This window comes from Chenopodium quinoa, unplaced genomic scaffold (genome assembly GCF_001683475.1).
Source record: "Chenopodium quinoa cultivar QQ74 unplaced genomic scaffold, ASM168347v1, whole genome shotgun sequence".
Classification (NCBI taxonomy): domain Eukaryota; kingdom Viridiplantae; phylum Streptophyta; class Magnoliopsida; order Caryophyllales; family Amaranthaceae; genus Chenopodium; species Chenopodium quinoa.
In genome coordinates this window covers 10,852,254-10,870,396 of record NW_018742204.1, presented here as the reverse complement: position 1 = coordinate 10,870,396, position 18,143 = coordinate 10,852,254, and the positions used below count along the sequence as shown (strand labels likewise).

At 33.6% G+C, this 18,143-nt stretch overlaps 1 protein-coding gene across 1 annotated transcript; it reads left to right on the top strand.

The window, feature by feature from the left end:
• The first annotated feature begins 15,209 nt into the window (after positions 1–15,209).
• On the top strand, positions 15,210–16,832 carry LOC110724344. Its single transcript, XM_021903784.1, has one exon. The coding sequence runs from the start codon at positions 15,210–15,212 to the stop codon at positions 16,830–16,832; it is 1,623 nt and encodes a 540-aa protein (XP_021759476.1).
• Positions 16,833–18,143: the final 1,311 nt, after the last annotated feature.

Sequence of the window (18,143 nt, the reverse complement as noted above, 5' to 3'; positions counted from 1 at the left end):
TATGTAGCCAATGTGATTTCTCCGATTGTTTTCTTGGTCTCTCTGCTGAACCCTACCAGCATTGTTGACTTGTTAATGATTCTCTTCTGGTTAATGTTCATATGTTTCACGGTATCGAACATGATGATATTTGCTGAACTTTCGTTATCAACGAGGATCCTCTTGATCAGGCAATTTCCTACTGGCATTGATATCATTAGACCGTCATAATGACCTTCCACTGCATCGCTTTTCTCGAACATAATAGGGATGTCCATATTCGCTCGTGCTTTCCTATCGAGTTGATCCATGATGTTACTCTCCTTGGCATGACACTTTGCTGCTGAATACGTCAGACTGCACACTTCTGACCCTCCTGATATGAAGCAAATGGTCTTGACTATTGGAGGAGGAGGTGGGGGGCCAACCTGCTTGGATTTCTTCTCTCTTCCTCAGGCTTTGGACCTGTCCGTCAAGAGTTATTTGAGGTATGCTTTCTTTAGCAAGTAGGCAACTTCCTTCCTAAGCGTAACACATTCATGAGTTGTGTGGCCAATGTTTGAATGGAAACTGCACCACCTTAAAGGATCTTTCTTTTCTCCTGGCCTATCACTCTTTCTAGGCCACTACACAGTATCTCCCATTTTATTCAAGGTCCTAATAACACCTGTAGGGTTAACATTGAAACAATATTCATACAGTTTAGGTGGGATTTCAAGATCTTCCTCCCCAATCTAAGAATTCTCCTTCGACAGCAATAAAAAACTAATAATACCAACGGAGAAAGCACTGTCAAATAATTGACAAATCTTCATGTCTTATCTTCTTACATGGTCACGTAGACACGTATTGTATGTATCCACGACGGGCTCAATAGATTCATTGCTATTTAAAATTTGATTCTGGTTTAATTCATCAAAATGCAAATGATAACTTGACAATTATTTTAAAGTTAAAGGTCTTATTAATTATTATTGTGTATCATTCACTTTCATATATTAGAGTATAAACTACGTAATTAATTACCCATTCCTAATTTTTTAATGTACGATTGATGTATAATCTGTTGCTGAGTAATCTGAGTTTAGTTCCTGTAAATTTATGTTTTTACGAAATGGTTATGTACTCAATTTATACTTATTATATAGAATATCAAACCATTAACGTCGCTTGTCTCATCCCTGTCTAACCTTTTTTTTTCTTTTTTTTTTCTTTTTTTAAACTTAAAAATTATATCCTTCACTCTTTTATACAAAGTATAAAACTAATATGTAGTAATTTTTTTCACATGTATTCCTTGTGATTTAATACTCGTATCTTTTATGAGTATAGTTTGACGTTCACTCTTTCAATTTCTCTCCCTACCTTTTTTTTTTAACACAACAAGAAGATATATTTGATTAAAAGGCTAAGGTCTTAATATTTACTTAGTACATCCCATACTTTTTACATTGAAAATTGATGTAATTACAAAAGTTGCCAATATAATAGGCTAACCATAGCTCCGAAATTACTCTCCTAAGGAGAAGAATATGTACATCACCTAGTAACCCAAAAGCTAACAACATCCATAATGGACAACCAAAAGCTACTGACATCCATAACTAAGACAACTTGAGCATCACTTTTGTGGATTAGAATTTGCTGCAACACGAGCCTTCTCAGCTTCATATAATTCTAAAACACAATCTGGAACAAGATAGTGAGTCTTGTACCCAACAACCATCTCCCTTCCATGAATAGCAAGTCGATGAGCCAATGCATTCTTCACTCTTGGCATATGGGTGACAACGGTTACCTCAAAGTTAGATAAAACAGCAGCAACATCACAAATAGCTACTTCAAGTTCGTGATGAGGATTGGGACCGGCAGAAAGAAGCATGTCACGAAGAACCTTTGCATCAATTTCAAAAATGACCTTCTTGATTCTCAAATCTTCCACAATAGATAATCCATCATTCAAGGCATATAATTCAACCAGGAAAGGAGAAACAACATCATATTTGCAGGAGAATCCCACATACCAAGAACCATTAGATCTTCTAATCACCCCTCCACCTAATGAAAAAGCAGAATTCATCCAGGCTCCATCCGAATTAATTTCTCTCCCTACCTTTTCATTTTCTCTAAATACATACAATATAGGATATGACAGAATAAATAAATAAATAAAAATTAAAGAGTGTATTTAAAAAAAAAAATCAAGTCAATTTTCAACGCTAGTTTCAATAATTTCACTTAATGATCACAAATGGGCATACATTTAGGACTTGTTCGGATTGACTAAAATGAGCTGAATTGAATTGAACTGAAATGAAATGAACTGAACTTAACTGAAATGAATTGTTTATGAAAGAAGGAAATTAGGAACTGAACTGAATTAATTGGAGCTGAATTAAGCGAAACTAAACTGAAATTAAGTTGAAGAGAACATACCCTTATATCGTCATTTGTCATGTATGGTTCTAATTGTGAATGTTGTTATCTGATAGAGTGTAAAACATATTCTTGGGTCTCAACCATCAGGTTAAGCTTTTGGTTGAGATTGTCTACTTACATGAGCCAACGTGACATAGAGGTCATGAGTTCGAATCTCATCCACTGCCCCTTCGAAGTGAAATTAATTCGCGCCGGGTAGGAGAGGACCTATGTTGCATCCACATTTCAAATCAAAAGAGCCTTTCATGCGAGCGAGGAGAGTGATAGTGTATAAAACATATTCTCGGAGCTCAACCATCAGCTTAAGCTTTTGGTTGAGATGGTTCACTTATTACATTCTCCACAATACAATAAGCAATATCCTTTTCACTTTAATTGAAACTGTAGAATAATCAACGTTGGTACAAAGTTATTATGGACTGTTGTAATTATTTTGGAATTTTGGTAGAAATTAATAAATACTCATCATTGATATTTGATTAGAAAATTATGAAAGTGACAAGGGCTTGAAATGGAAATGTAGATTAGTCTACAGTGTGATGTATGACTAAATGAAGTAAGGCTTTATTTAAATTAACTTATCAAATTAAATACTCCATCTGTTTCATAATTAATGACTAACAAGTTTAACTATTTTTATAACTTTGACTATTATATAAGTAAAACTTTAACTAATCAAATCATTATTTTGTTTTGCTATTATATAAAATAAAAAAGTAAGTTGTTATCTATGTTTCAAAGAAAAAAGTACTTCTTAAGTTGTTATACAATTTATCTTAACGTATACTTCGTAGTTATTAGATGAATATCAAATTTTTATTATTATACTAATGCATGATTATTTGATTAGATGTATTGCCAGTCAAAGTTAAAAAAAAAAAAAAAAAAGGTATGTCAATTATTATACGAGTATATGGAATGAAGTATTTGTTGGAATTTGTAATGCAACCAGATTAGGAGTGCTCTCGGGCACGATCTGGTGACCGAGAGTACTACTTATTGGTTGTTTGGTCACTGTCATCCTTACTTCACTTGTCTCCGATTGGGTGTTGCTCGCCTTCTTGGACGGCTAGTTGGGTATTTTTAGAACTGCACTCGGGTCCGATCTGGCAAGGCCTTGGGCGGTCGGGCACGTAGCTAGACGTCACATTTTTTGTATGCCTTTGTGCCAGGTAGTAAGAGTGTAACATTCAATTATATTATTGATTTGAATTATTTCGCTCAATACCAATTAAGGAGGATGGGATACTTAGCTAGCGAATGACTAATGGATATTTTATCAAATTGGCTAATTTTACAAAAGTATTTACTAAAACAACTAATTATAAATTTTAATTTCCAAACTAGCTAATTTATTAACTTAGGAGGAATTTATCTATTTTTATATTCCGTTGAACCGGTTTGGTTCACATTATGGGTTTTTCTTTTATTTTCTTTTGGTTTTATTTAAAAAAAATAGCTTTTTTTAAAAAAAAAATTTTGGAATTTTGTTTTTCTTTGGGAAATTCTAATGTCATAGTTATTTCGAGCAGATTCAAGTCTTAATTATACTTCATAAATAACTAGAGTTATACCACTGTTTACCATAGAATCATTTTATTTGCTCCGAAAAAGATGAACAATACTTTATTCCCTTATCGTCGTATAATTTTCGTAAGTGTTGATAGAACAATATTTACTACTTGAAATTCCAAATTTTTGTGATTGATCATTAGGGCTTTTTTTAGGATCGAAATCAGGGTTCTGCCACTGTTTACATACTTTGTATTTTTGTATATTGTTTAAATTTTCCAAAAATCATTGAGAAAATTAAAATAAACAGAAAAAATTTTAACAAAAAAATCAATAAAGTGAACCAAACCGGTTCAAAGAAAAATAAGAAATAGATAAATTCCTTCCAAGTTAATAAATTAGCTAGTTTGGGAAATAAATTTTATAATTAGCCGTTTTGGTAAATACTTTTGTCGAATTAGCCATTTTAGTAAAAGATCCATGACTAATAAGATGGTGAGAACAATAATTAACTGAAATTTTTTAGTCTGTCAAGTTTCGTATTTTATAAGTTACTTTTTTTAACAAGCCTAATTCTCCCTACTACTCCATAATTAAATGCCTGGATACGCCATTGATCATTGTGATTAAGGTTTAAATGATAAGATGGAGAACCTTAATCACAATGATCAATGGCGTGTCCAGGCAATTTAAATAAAGTTCCTAGCTACATGCATACCAATGGAGAACAAAAAAATTGAGCAACATACAAGCAAGTGTAGCCCAAACAAGCTACATGCTTGATTGAAAAAGAGACAAATAAACTCCACTCATATTGTAACATGTGTATAATTATTTATTTATTTTTTAAAATTTTATTTTTTGCAACTACAATATGTTGTGGCTTACCATTGGAACAATTTGTTGCTTAAAAGTGTTGTAGCTTAAAAATTGATGTGGAAAAACAAGCTACAAAGTTCCTAGCTAACCTAAGATCATTGCATGTAATAATGCAAGATTTTAATTTGGAAAATTGGAATCTAAAAATCCAACCTTTGCGAGGTCTGACAAAAAAAATCCAACTTTTAATTAATCTCACAGAAATCTAACCTTTGCACCCTAGCTTCTCCTACAGATCCATTTGACCTTTAACCTATTAAACAGGTAAAAAAAGTTTTTTTTTTTTAAATTCTCTTTAATTTCCCTTCTCAACCCTCTTTCTCTCTCCTCTCTCCAACAACCCACCAAGGCACCGCCACCAATTCGCCACCCTAACACCAACCACCCTAAACGGCCGACCATCCCAGAACCCAACCCTAACACCAACCACCCTAACGGCTAAACCCCGACCACCCAGAACCCCAGCCACCCATGAAACTCGACACACAAAACCGGGGGTTGTCGAATTTGGGTGGAAGGGGGCTAATTTGGGTCGGGTTTAAGGTGGGGAGGGATGGAAATGGGTCAGGGAGGGTCGGGGGTTGTCGATTTGTGGTCGGCGGGCGGTAGGGAGGTTCGGGGAGGGGTCGGACTGGTTTGGGAGGGTCAAATAGGGTGTTTGGTGTGGTGGTTAGGGTTTAGATCGTAGGGGGTTTTGGTGGTTAGGGAGGTTGCGGCAAGGGGTGGGGGGGTAGGGGGAGATCGTCGAAATCCGACGACCCCGAATGGTGGGGCTGGTTGGGGGTGGAGGGAAGTTTCCGGGGAGTGGGGGAGGTGGGTGGGGTGGTGCCTGGGGCTGGGGGGAGGTGGCTGGTGTTGGTTTTTTTTTCTGTTTTTTTTTTCTTCTATTTTTTTTTGTTTTTAATAATTAAAAAAATAATTGACCAATTAATGACTAACATGTGACACATAATTTACAAAAATCGGTCATCAACAGGTAATGGATCTGTGAAGAAGGTGGGGTGCAAATGTTGGATTTATGTGAGATTAATTAAACGTTGGATTTTATTTGTCAGACCTCGCAAAGGTTGGATTTTTAGATTCCATTTTTCGTTTTACTCAAGCAATTTAAATAGATATTGGCTCAAGCATATGCAAGATTTTACTTAATGCTATTGATTATAGGCGGGACAAACTGATAGTCTGAAAGCAAAACAAGAGTAACACAATTCATAGTACAATATATAAGCAACCTCATGCCCTTTGAGGAATTATTTGCCTTTAATAATTAGAATCATGAATGATTCTAATAATAACACGTTGGCATTACATTGTGTTTATATGGTATCATGACTATCACCTACATACCAACAAAGAAATATATTGAATTATCGATAGTTCGATACCAACAAAATACTTTTGCATTCGTACAAATAAGTAATTGATATCATGATAATACCATCTAAAGTACCAACTAGATTCTATTAATAATTCAAATTATTATGGGCCGGCTAAGAATGCCTCACATCCTTTTCACTTGAGTTGAAATTGTAGCTTGTTGAACAGTCTACACACCACAAGAGTAAGACAATTCAATTTATATCTATTTAGAGCATTATTCCAAAAACTTTGAATTTACTTTAGTAAGACAATTCTATATTTCTATGTAGATCAGTCTCACACTCTCATCACCTACTCAAACGAGTCATCTGCATGGGTGAAATTAGAGGTAATCAGTGGTTCATTTCAAGCACAACACGTTGGGTTTGATAAGTCAAGACCAAAATTTCATGTTGAATTCTATGCCCAAGTCAATTCAAGCCCTAGATGCGCACAATAACTTTAAAAATAAATTATTTTACTATTTATTTAATTTTATCACGCATACATAGTAGAAAAAATATACATGGTAAAAAAAAATTTAATTAGATGAACAAACTTAATTTAGACTTTAGAGGGACACTAAATTTAAAAAATTTCTTTTCTATTACACGAGATCATTACTTGTCTATTTTGAGCATTCCAACATCGAATTTAGGTTTAACAGTATTGTAGTAGGAATTTTTAAAAAAAAAATTTAATTTTTTTTTTGTAATTGCCTAACTTTTCGAAATAAGAAATAAAGTGAGAAAGAAAGGTATTGTCAGTAGTTCATATGGAGTATATATTATGGACACCAACTTTTTACTCCTCCCTCCCTACTTTACTGACATAATAAAAATTATTACGTGATAATACGTGGAAATATGTACCTTATATTGTGATATTATAGTGATAGATATAGCTGTTAAAAACCGACCCGAAATGGTGACTCCGAATTGTTCCGAAAAGGAATCGAATCGTTAACAACCCGTTATGTTATAACCGTAAACTGACCAGACCCGATTTTTAAAACCTGAAACTGAACCGATCCAAATGTTTGAAAACTATTAAGAAACCGTACCCGTTTTCAAGCGAATTGAACCGATGCAACTCGAAACCGAGAACAACCCGAACCGACACTGTCGAACCCGATAGTAACCCGACCTAGTGTAAACCGAAACTGTTAAAATCTGACAAAAACCCAATTAACCCAAACAGTTTATAACCCGTAACCGGTTATGACCGAACCGTTTACAACCGGTAACCGGTTACGGCCGAACCGTTTACAACCTATGACCGATCAATTTATAACCTATAACCTATTATGACCAAATCGTTAACCCTATGTAGATTCCTTTTATGAGTAATGGCTTATTGGATAATATATATTGGTGATGAACCGTGATATTAAAGTTGAAATTGAAGGAGAGTTAAAGAGGGATAACCGTGATTATAGGGTTTGAATGAAAAAAATTAAGGCAGAATTGAAGTTTGCCGATTTTGATTAGGTTTCATTATTGGTGATTTTGGGGACGTTTCTTTTTTTTTTTTTTTTTTGACAGGTATTTTGGGAAGATGAATAAAGCCATTGGATTAAAGATGGGTTTAATCAGCGGTTGTGAGGGTGTTTTGATGGGGGGTATGGATTCTACTCCGTGTTTTTATCAAGTGGCCAATGAGAATTATAACTCAATAGTTAATACTATTAAAGAGATTATAACTAAGTAACTAACTATTACTAGCTTACTGTTATTAGTAACTTACTAACTTGCTAGTTAAAACAAAATATAAATTCAAGTCTACAACTAATAAAATTAAAGTATAAATTATAATTATTACTATAAGTATATAACGTGTTTAAAACCTGTCCAATTGCAAGTTTACAACTCAATTCGTTCTAATTCATTACTCGATCAATGTAATTTGTTTAAAGTCGTTAAACCTTTATTCAATTTTGACATGTTTGATACATTTTAATATTTTATGATCCGATAAGTCCATTATCTATATGACCCAACTTGATTATGACTTGAGTCAATTGACTCATTTCAACTCATTATTCGATTAACCCAACTTATTTATAACTCATATTAATTAACCGAGCATATTTATGACTGGAACCAAATTTCAACTTTTTCTAATTTTCGTTACCTATTCAACCTAACTTGTTTAACTCATAACTCGATTTTAATTTGATCTGATTTGGATTCGTGTATGAGTCGTAACCTAAGTCATTTGATTTGAATTCGTGTATGACTATAAATGTATGACTCATAACTTGTTATACATACAATATAACCTAATAAACCCAATTATGTATAACCTGCTCAATTATATCCTAAGTCACTTGATTTGTTTAACTCACTATTCAATCAACCCAGCTTGTTTCGTGACCCTTATTAATCAATTGTGACTTTGTGAGTTAGGATTTTACCCGATTCTTCATAACCTGCTCAATTATATCCTAACTCACTTGATTGTTTAACTCACTATTCAATCAACCCAACTTGTTTTATGACCCTTATAATTATTTGTGACTTTGTAAGTTAGGATTTAACCCAATTTGTTTTGAACCAAAACTCGTTTTAAAATCGACTGAGTTCAACCGGAACCGATTATGACCCGAAACGATTATAATCTGACCCGATCTGTTTTGACTCGAAAACCGTTCTAAACTGGAAAACCCCGTTTTCAAACTGACCAAGTTAAACCCGAACCGATTATGACCTGAACCGATTACAACCCGACCCGATTAGGACCCGATCTGTTTTGACCCGAAACCCGCTCAAAACCGAAAAAATCCGTTTTCAAACTGTTGAGTTCAACCCGAACCAATTATGACCGGAACCGATTACAAATCAATCTGATTAGAACCAGACCCGAATAGAAACCGTAGTTAAAAAAACCCAAACCGAACTGACCCGATTTTATTTAAAACCGAACTGAACCGGCCCGTTAATTATTTAAACCCGTTACAAACTGAAAACTTATAAAGCAAACCGAAAACCGAACCGTTAACCCGATTGACACCTCTAGTGATAGATTAATTATTCCTCAAGCTGGAACTTTGTATATATATGCATTAATGTTGAATGAAAAAGATTGAGATCTTGTGATTAAATTGACATGATTAATTACGTGCTCCATATAGTGCAATCATCAATATCCTTTTCAAGAAAAAACATAGCACGTACGCACATATGAACATTCCAGCAAAAATTAAAATTTTCTTTAGTTTGTCATACATACATATTGTTTCACGCACTCACTTACACGAGTTTTATTATAGTCTCTACAGTCTACATGCATGCATGAGTTAAGCTTTTGCCCGTAAATTTGTTCACTTCAAGCAATTAATAAAGTTAGGTTAAAATAATACTCTCTACGAATCAGAAGAGTTAACACGAAATAACTATATTAAGATACACAGAAGAGATAATTGATATATATGTAGTGATAAGAACTTATTATACTTGAGAATAAGAAGAAGAAAAATACAAAACAAAAATATATGAATGTCTCGTGCGTGCTGTGATATGAAATGTTGTACCCGCGCATTAATCATCAAATATTTGCCTCATCCGAATTCGAAGCTCTCTCCAACAAATATCTTTAATACCTTCAATTGTGATTCAGATAAATTCATATATATGAGCTTTAAGTTTGCTATTCTCATCTTGAATGGTGCCCAAGCGATTTATAAGAATTTGATTTTGTTTCTTGATCTGAAACGGTTGTATTCAAATCATAAAGAAGTCCCTCTCTACTAGGTAGGTTGTGACCCTATTAATTTTTTATGTGTTATTCAATTCCTCCTTTGAAATAGAGAACATGATCCAAGACTTGATTTCTCATCTATATATTATTGTGAGTATTATTTGAAGTATTAATTTGAGTTCTCATTATGAGTTGCAAATCTTATGATGTTTAGTATAAAATTTGAAACTCCATTTTTTTTTAATTGTTTGATGATCATGTATTACGATTATAGAGCATTTTTTGTTGAAAATTTATACAAATAAATAATAATCCAAACTTTCAAATTGAGAAAGAACAAACGATCCCACTTTTTAAGTTCAACACTGGAAAAAAGACATATAACAACACAACATTCAATTCAAGATATGTTAAAAAACAAACATTTACGATAACATTTATATATAAGATGAACAATACTTATTCGATCATTTGATTACAAACAAAGTAACAGTGTACATTAACTTAAAATCCCCCTATATTATACATAGGAGCTTATTTATAGTGGATAACAAGTAGTGAGGCACAAAGAGATTACTTAGGAGGTAACCCTCAGGCCATAATAATGAGTTGCATAGATCGATCAAGGGGCTTTAACACCAACCTTGCGAGTTTTAGGAAGATCAGTAGAAGGTTGGGCTTGAGCCTGCTCGACACCGCCACAGTAAGCGGGTCCGCTGCCACAGTAGCCAAACTGGCTACAGCACAGCCCATTGGGGCAAGCCCCATTGACACATTCTCCTTGTCCCATTGATGTACCCACCAAAAGGGTCATCATCACCATGATTACCACAAAGCTCTTCACCTTCATCATTTTCACTCTTCTTCACTTTTGTAACTAACTTACTCTTACTTTTTTTTCTCTTTGCTTTACGAGTTTTTTGTGTGATGAATTTGGCTATGAATGAGGGGGTATTTATAGGGTTATGAGATGCACAGTCTTTTGGGAAAATGCATGGATTTTAATTAGTGCATGGGAGATTTTATTGGCTACGCTACTTAGCTATATTATTGTACGTGTACATTATTGGATTATCCTATTATTGGACCACCTTTGACAAAGTTAAGCATTGAATATTCAAAACTGGTTGGGATAAGCAGGTTACGGAGTACAAATTATACATTCCCCTCGCCTCGCCTCGCCTCTCCTCTTCTCTCCTCCTCTCTTCTAGAGTTTCTCCAAAATCTTGGCTGTTTAGGCCGAAAATAGTCTAATGTTCTTTCTGCATTAATCTGGGTGTACCATTAGCACCCAGTGTACCAACCAACCATTGTTGGACCACCTTTAATTAAAATAGAATGAAGCAATATAATATGTATTTAAAAAAGATATAAAAAATAAATTAATAAATTAAGTAGCTTGATTTGAGATTTACAAAAAAAAAATATAAAAAAATAAATTGATACGGCGTGATAAAAATTGAAAAATCGTGCATAACACGGGAACTAACCTAGTACTTGTATAATTGTATTTCCTAATCGTTCTTAATTATTCATGCTTGTATACTTGTATATATTTGTATACTTAATTGTCTATCACGTAATAAGAATGAAAGAATAGTCTACACTGGATAGTTTGACATGATAAAAAAAAGACATGATTATTTTGTATATACCACAATTTTCATGCAAGTTGTACAAATATCCACTAGATTGAAATTAAACATTTTTCAAAAAATATTTAAATTTCAACAAAACTTCAAAAGGATTTTTGGAAATTATATTTTTCAAAAAATATAATTTCAATTAATACTTGTATCAGATCTTCTAAATCATTTTTCAAAAATAATAATATTTTATAAAATCTAATTCTAATATACAAATATTTTACTTAACAAAATTTGACTTAAAGAGTTTTCAAAAAATTTTATTTTCATTGCATAAAATTTGACAAAGATTCCTTAGAAAAACATTATTCTAATTATTATCAATTTGGCCATCTATATCCTCCCAAATTATACTTTCAAAGAAGTAAATAAAATAAAATTTAAATGATAATCCACTTATACAACATTTTTTTTTAAATGACATGTTTGTTAAGACACGACTATAAACTTAAGTAAATATTTTTAGAAAACTGGAGTTATAATATTTGAATAATATCAAAGAAAAAAAATATAATACTCTGTATGTATAAATTGTGAGTATGATACTAATTTCATATAGATTAGTACATAATATTGTTGAAGTGAATTTTGTTATGTGTTAAAAAGTAAATTAAAGTGAATTCATAAAAAATATAGAGTATATAATATTACCAAGATAAATTGACATGATTAATTACGTGCAGACGTGCTCCATATAGTGTAATAATCGATGTCCTTTTTCCACGAGTAAGACAACACATTTGAACATTCCAGCAAAAACTTTAAATTTTCTTTAGTTTGTCAATTGTCATACATACATATCGTTTCACGCACTCACTTACACGAGTTTGATTATAGTCTCAACAGTCTACATGCATGCATGCATGAGTCACATTAGAGGTGGCCAGGCCATAGGCTAAGCTTTTGCCCGTAATATAAATTGGTTCACTTCCAGCAATTAATAATGTTAGGTTAAAATTATATTCTATGCAAATCAGCAGAGTTAACACAATATAACTATTAAGATACATAGAAGAGACCGTTGATTTATAAGTAGTGATAAGAACTTATTACACTTCAAAATAAGAACAATAATAATAATAAAAAAAAAATATATTAATGTCTTGTGCTGAGATATGGAATGTTGTACCCGCGCATTAATCATTCATCAAATATTTGCCTCATGCGAATTTGAAGCTCTCTCCAACAAATATAGAAAAATTAAGTTTTTGCGCTGAAAGATCTTTAATACTTTCAATTGTGTTTTAAATGAATCCATATTATGACCTTTAAGTATGCTATTCTCATCTTGTATGGTGTCCAAGCGATTTATAAGAACTTGATTTTGTTTCTTGATCTGAATTGGTTGTATTCAAATCATATAGAAGTCCCTCTCTACTAGTTTGTGACCCTATTAATTAATTTTTATGTGTTATTCCTCCTTCGAAATAGAGAACGTGATCCAAGACTTGATTTCTCATCATTATTATTGTATTATGTATGTTATTTGAAGTATTAATTTGAGTTCTCATTATGATTTGCAAATCTTATGATGTTTAGTCTAAAATTAGAAACTCGTTCATTCTTTTTTTTTTTTTTTTTTTTTTTTTTTTTTTTTGTTTGATGATCTTGTATTACGAATATAGAGATTTTTTTTAAAAAATTTATACTTCCTCCGTTCTTTTTTTTTACACCATAAGGGATTTCACGCTTGCCAATGCATTACTTTAGCTATCAATATCTTCAATTATACTTTTGTAAAAATTATAAAAATTTGATTTTTGAAAAGTAGAGTTCGATACAAATCTAACTAGGTCTCACATGACTATATTTTTTCATAATGTATAAATCACAAATGATGGTCAAAGAATATTAAGTGAATAGTGTAAAAATCATAATGGTGCAACCGTGCAATAAAATAAAAACGGAGGAAGTACTAATAATCCAAACTTTGGATGTACCACACAGCTAACAATAATCTAACTTCCAAATTGAGAAAGAACAAACAATACCACTTTTTAAGCAACACTGGACATAAGACATATAAAGACACAACATTCAATTCAAGATCTATTGAAAAAACAAACATGTACGATAACATTTATAAGATGAACAATACTTATTCGATCATTTGATTACGTACAAACAAAGTAACATCATACGTTAACTTAAAATGCCCCTATATTATATATAGGAGCTTATTTGTATCAGATAACAAGTAGTGAGGCACAAAGAGATTACTTAGGAGGTAACCCTCAGGCCATAATAATGAGTTGCATAGATCGATCAAGGGGCTTTAATACCAACCTTGCGAGTTTTAGGAAGATCGGTAGAAGGCTGGGCTTGAGCCTTCTCGACACCGCCACAGTAAGCGGGTTCGCTGCCACAGTAGCCAAACTGGCTACAGCACAGCCCATTGGGGCAAGCCCCATTGAAACATTCTCCTTGTCCCATTGATGTACACACCAAAAGGGTCATCATCACCATTGTTGACCTCGATTAGTTTTGGTGATGACAACCAAACTCGATTTGATAAAAGTGTATTAAGTGTGCAGGTTATTTAGGCAAGTTCTTATTAAGAACAAAGTTCCGGGGTTGGAACTAAGAGAAGTCCTTAATCTACATATGGCATACACACCAATTTGAAGTAAAGAAGGCAAAGAAGGTTTTATGCTTGGATGTTCTATTTGGCAAGATAGAGTTATCAAAGGTCCAATTGGAATATCATAAAAGCAACGAGTATTACATGAAGACTAAAAAGTATGAGTTATTTTTCTTAGGCTTTATGTAAGTGTTTGATATTTTATGATTGGTTGGAACACAAGGAATACGAGAGTTAATTGGAATTAAAAGTGAAACGATCAATCTATTTTATAAAATTGGTTTTTATCTTATTTTTGGTTTTTGTTAAAATTATAAAAAGATATTTCTTTATTATTTTTTTTAACAAAATAAATATCTTCTGTAAAAAGATTTTAACTGATTCCTTAAATTACTCTCCAAGGAAAAGATTTATTCAAACCTCATCCCACGTTCTATATTGAACGACTTTCCTGACTTCTCTACATTGCTTGAGTTAGTTCCTAAAATTTAGTAACAACACCTCAAGTAGTGGAGAATGTGGGGAAGGTGGTTGGGTTGATGAAACAGTATAAAAAAAAGAGTTGAGTTTCAGTTTTAAGGTAACCATGACAATCGTACAACATTTGAGAAAAAAAATATATATTTGTCAGTGAGAGTATTCCTATGTTCCAACTATTTTAAGATATCTAAACACGTAGAGTTCAAATTACTGAGTTGTAATTTGGGAAAGGGTTGAGTGATCCTTGTAAAGACTTAGAGTTAAGTCTTGAGTGTAGGCTTCGGAGCAGAAGCTAGAGTGAGCATTTGGGGTTGGCTAAGGTTCTAATTGGAACTTAAGTTTTGTCGAGTTCCTTATAGGTTGTAATGGAGTAGTTGCCCTATTTAGTGAAGTCATGTTCGAAAATCCCAAGTGGTCATGGTTTTCTCCTTGTTGGGCACAAGAAGTTTCCACGTAAAAATCTCTTTGCATCTCTTTATTTCGTTCTACGTTTTTAATTTCCGCAAAATTTGGGAACACTAGTTCCTACACAATTCACCCCCCTCTTGTGTGTTCCATCTAAGTTAACAAGTGGTATCAGAGCAGGTTACTCAAAGAAAGCAGGCAACCCTGTTGAGTTGTGTGATCCAAACAAAATGAACACACACAAGAAACTTGAAGAAGGTTACTCTACTCAGAGACCTCCAATGTTCAACGAAAATTTCTTTTCCTATTGGAAGAACCGCATGGAAATCTTCATCAAAGCAGAAAACTATCAAGTGTGGCGAGTTATTGAAGTGGGCGACTTTGAGGTAACAACTACCAATGACAAAAACGAGGTAATCCCTAAACCAATGTCCGAGTATGATAAAGATGATTTTGATAAAATGGAGGTTAATGCTAGAGCTGTAAAATTGCTCCACTGTGGTCTTGGACCTCATGAACATAATAAAGTCATGGGGTGCAAGAACGCAAAGCAAATTTGGGATTTGTTACAAGTCACACACAAAGGAACAAACGAAGTTAACCGTTCTAAAATAGATCTTTTGATGTCTAAATATGAACGATTTGAAATGAATCCAAAAGAATCTATTCAAGAAATGTTTACTCGTTTTACTAACAAAAATAATGAGTTAGTCTCTCTTGGAAGAACTATACCAATTGATGAACAGGTACGAAAGATCTTAAGGAGCCTTCCACAAGATGAGAGATGGAGAGCCAAAGTTACTGCGTTGCAAGAAACAAAGGATTTCACAAAATTCAATATTGAGCAACTGGTCGGATCTCTCATGACTCATGAGCTGCACCTTGGAGCAAGTAACACAGAGATTTCCAAAAACCGTGGACTTGTGCTTAGGGTTGAGGAACAAGAAGATTCAGAACCTGACGAAGAAGAAGTTTCCATGATGGTTAGAAAGTTTAGGAGATTCTATAAAAATCTTAAAACTGGAAACCAAAAGGATAAAAATCCAAGCAAGAGAATATCAAATTCTAAACCTGATTCCGGATGCTTCAAGTGTGGAAGTTCGGAACACCTCATTCGTGAGTGTCCTCTTTGGGAAACTGATCAAGGAAAAGCCAAAGGAAAGGAGCAGACAACAGAAAGATACAAACCAACCTTTGGAAAACCTAACTATCGCAAGGCAATGATTTCAGCTTGGGGTAGTGACTCAGAATCAGAAGATGATGAGGAGCCACAAAATGAAGAGATGGCTAATCTGTGTCTAATGGCCAAAATAAAAGAAAAGAAAGATGTTCCATCAAATGAGGTATGTTCCAAAATCCTTTGTGTTTTATCTAAGGAAAAATTAATTGAATTGTTGTTAGAAACATTGGATGATTTTAAAAAGCTTAGCATAGTAAAGGAACAAAGTGATAGAGCTCTCAAAATTAGTAAAGACCATATCACCTATCTGAACAGTACTAGATCAGACGTTCAAAGTAGGTTCTTTGATCTTTTGGATCAAAACACTGTGCTAAAAGAGTCTTTAAAACGTACTAAGCATGAGAATATTACTCTTAATGTAGAACTTGCTCAATATAAACTGTTTAATGTTAGTCTAGATTCTGCTAGTTCTATTGAGACACATATGCGTATTTTCAATGTTGATTTTGAGAAACTGAATAATGATCTTGTTACCGTTAAGGAACAAAAGGAAAAACTTGAAAAGGAACTTGCTTTAGCTAATGCTAGAAAGAAGGAAGTTCCTAAGATTACTCCTAAATATATCCTTGATGCCCAAGTTCGAAAAAGAGAAGGATTAGGTTTCTCCAGGTAGAGCCCTAAGAAGAATAAATATGTAGATTTACCTAGCAACAAGCTCTGCTCCTTTTGTGGTAATACAAGACACTTGAAAGATGCTTGTTCCAAACGGAATAAGAAAATTCTCAAAAATGAAAATACTGTTAAATTGATGTGGGTTAAGAAAACTAGTGGTGATGAAAAGGAACTCGAGGAAACCTGAGTTCCTGAAACAAACAATTAGTTTTCTTACAGGTCGCAGTGAGGGGGAACAACACTTGGTACCTCGACAGTGGGTGTTCCAAACACATGACAGGAGACAAATCTAAATTTCTCTCACTGGAGACCTATAATGGAGGAACGAGACAACAAGAAAGGCGAGATAATCGCAATTGGAAAAGTAGGAAAGTCAAGTTCCCATGCAATTGACAATGTATTTTTAGTCGAGGGCCTCAAGCACAACTTATTAAGCATCTCACAATTTTGTGATAAAGGCAACTCTGTAAGTTTCACTTCTAACTCCTGTAGAGTTTTTAACAATGACAGTGAGGAGGTTATCTTGGAAGGAATTCGTAAAGGGAACACATACATTGTGGATCTCAGCACAGTTCCTAGGAACAACCTAACTTGTCTCAGTGTCATTGAAGATGACTCACTTCTATGGCATAGACGCCTTGGACATGCTAGCTAGTATTCCTCTCATCGACAAGCTTAGGACACAAGAGCTTGTTGTGGGGCTTCCCTCAATAAAGTTTCTAAGTGGAAAAGTTTGCAATGCATGTGTAAGAGGGAAACAAGTAAGATCCTCATTTAAAAGTAAGAAAATGGTAAGTTCCACTAAACCTTTGGAACACATTCACATGGACTTGTGTGGTCCAATGAGGGTACAGAGTAGAAGTGGTAAAAGATATGTTCTGGTAATAGTTGATGACTTTTCTCGTTTTACATGGGTAATATTTCTTTCTAGCAAAGATAAGACTTTTGATGAATTTACTGCTTTTGCTAAAAGAATTCAAAAGATAAGTGGTTATCAACTAATAAGTATGTGTTCTGTCCATGGCACTGAGTTTGAAAACTCAAGTTTTGATGAGTTTTGCAGGGAACACGGAATGCATCATAATTTCTCGGCTCCAAGAACTCCACAACAAAATGGAGTAGTAGAAAGGAAAAATAGATCCTTGGAAGATATGGCTAGAACCATGCTTATTGCTAGCAATCTTCCTAGGAACTTTTGGGCCGAGGCAGTAAATACTGCATGTTATATAATCAATAGAGTCATGATCCGACCAATAACTAACAGGACATCCTATGAGTTATTCAAGGATAGAAAACCAAATATATCTCATTT

Excerpts from the sequence above, each read along its gene's own strand:
- LOC110724344 (XM_021903784.1), top strand. The coding sequence starts at position 15,210 with ATGAACACACACAAGAAACTTGAAGAAGGTTACTCTACTCAGAGACCT.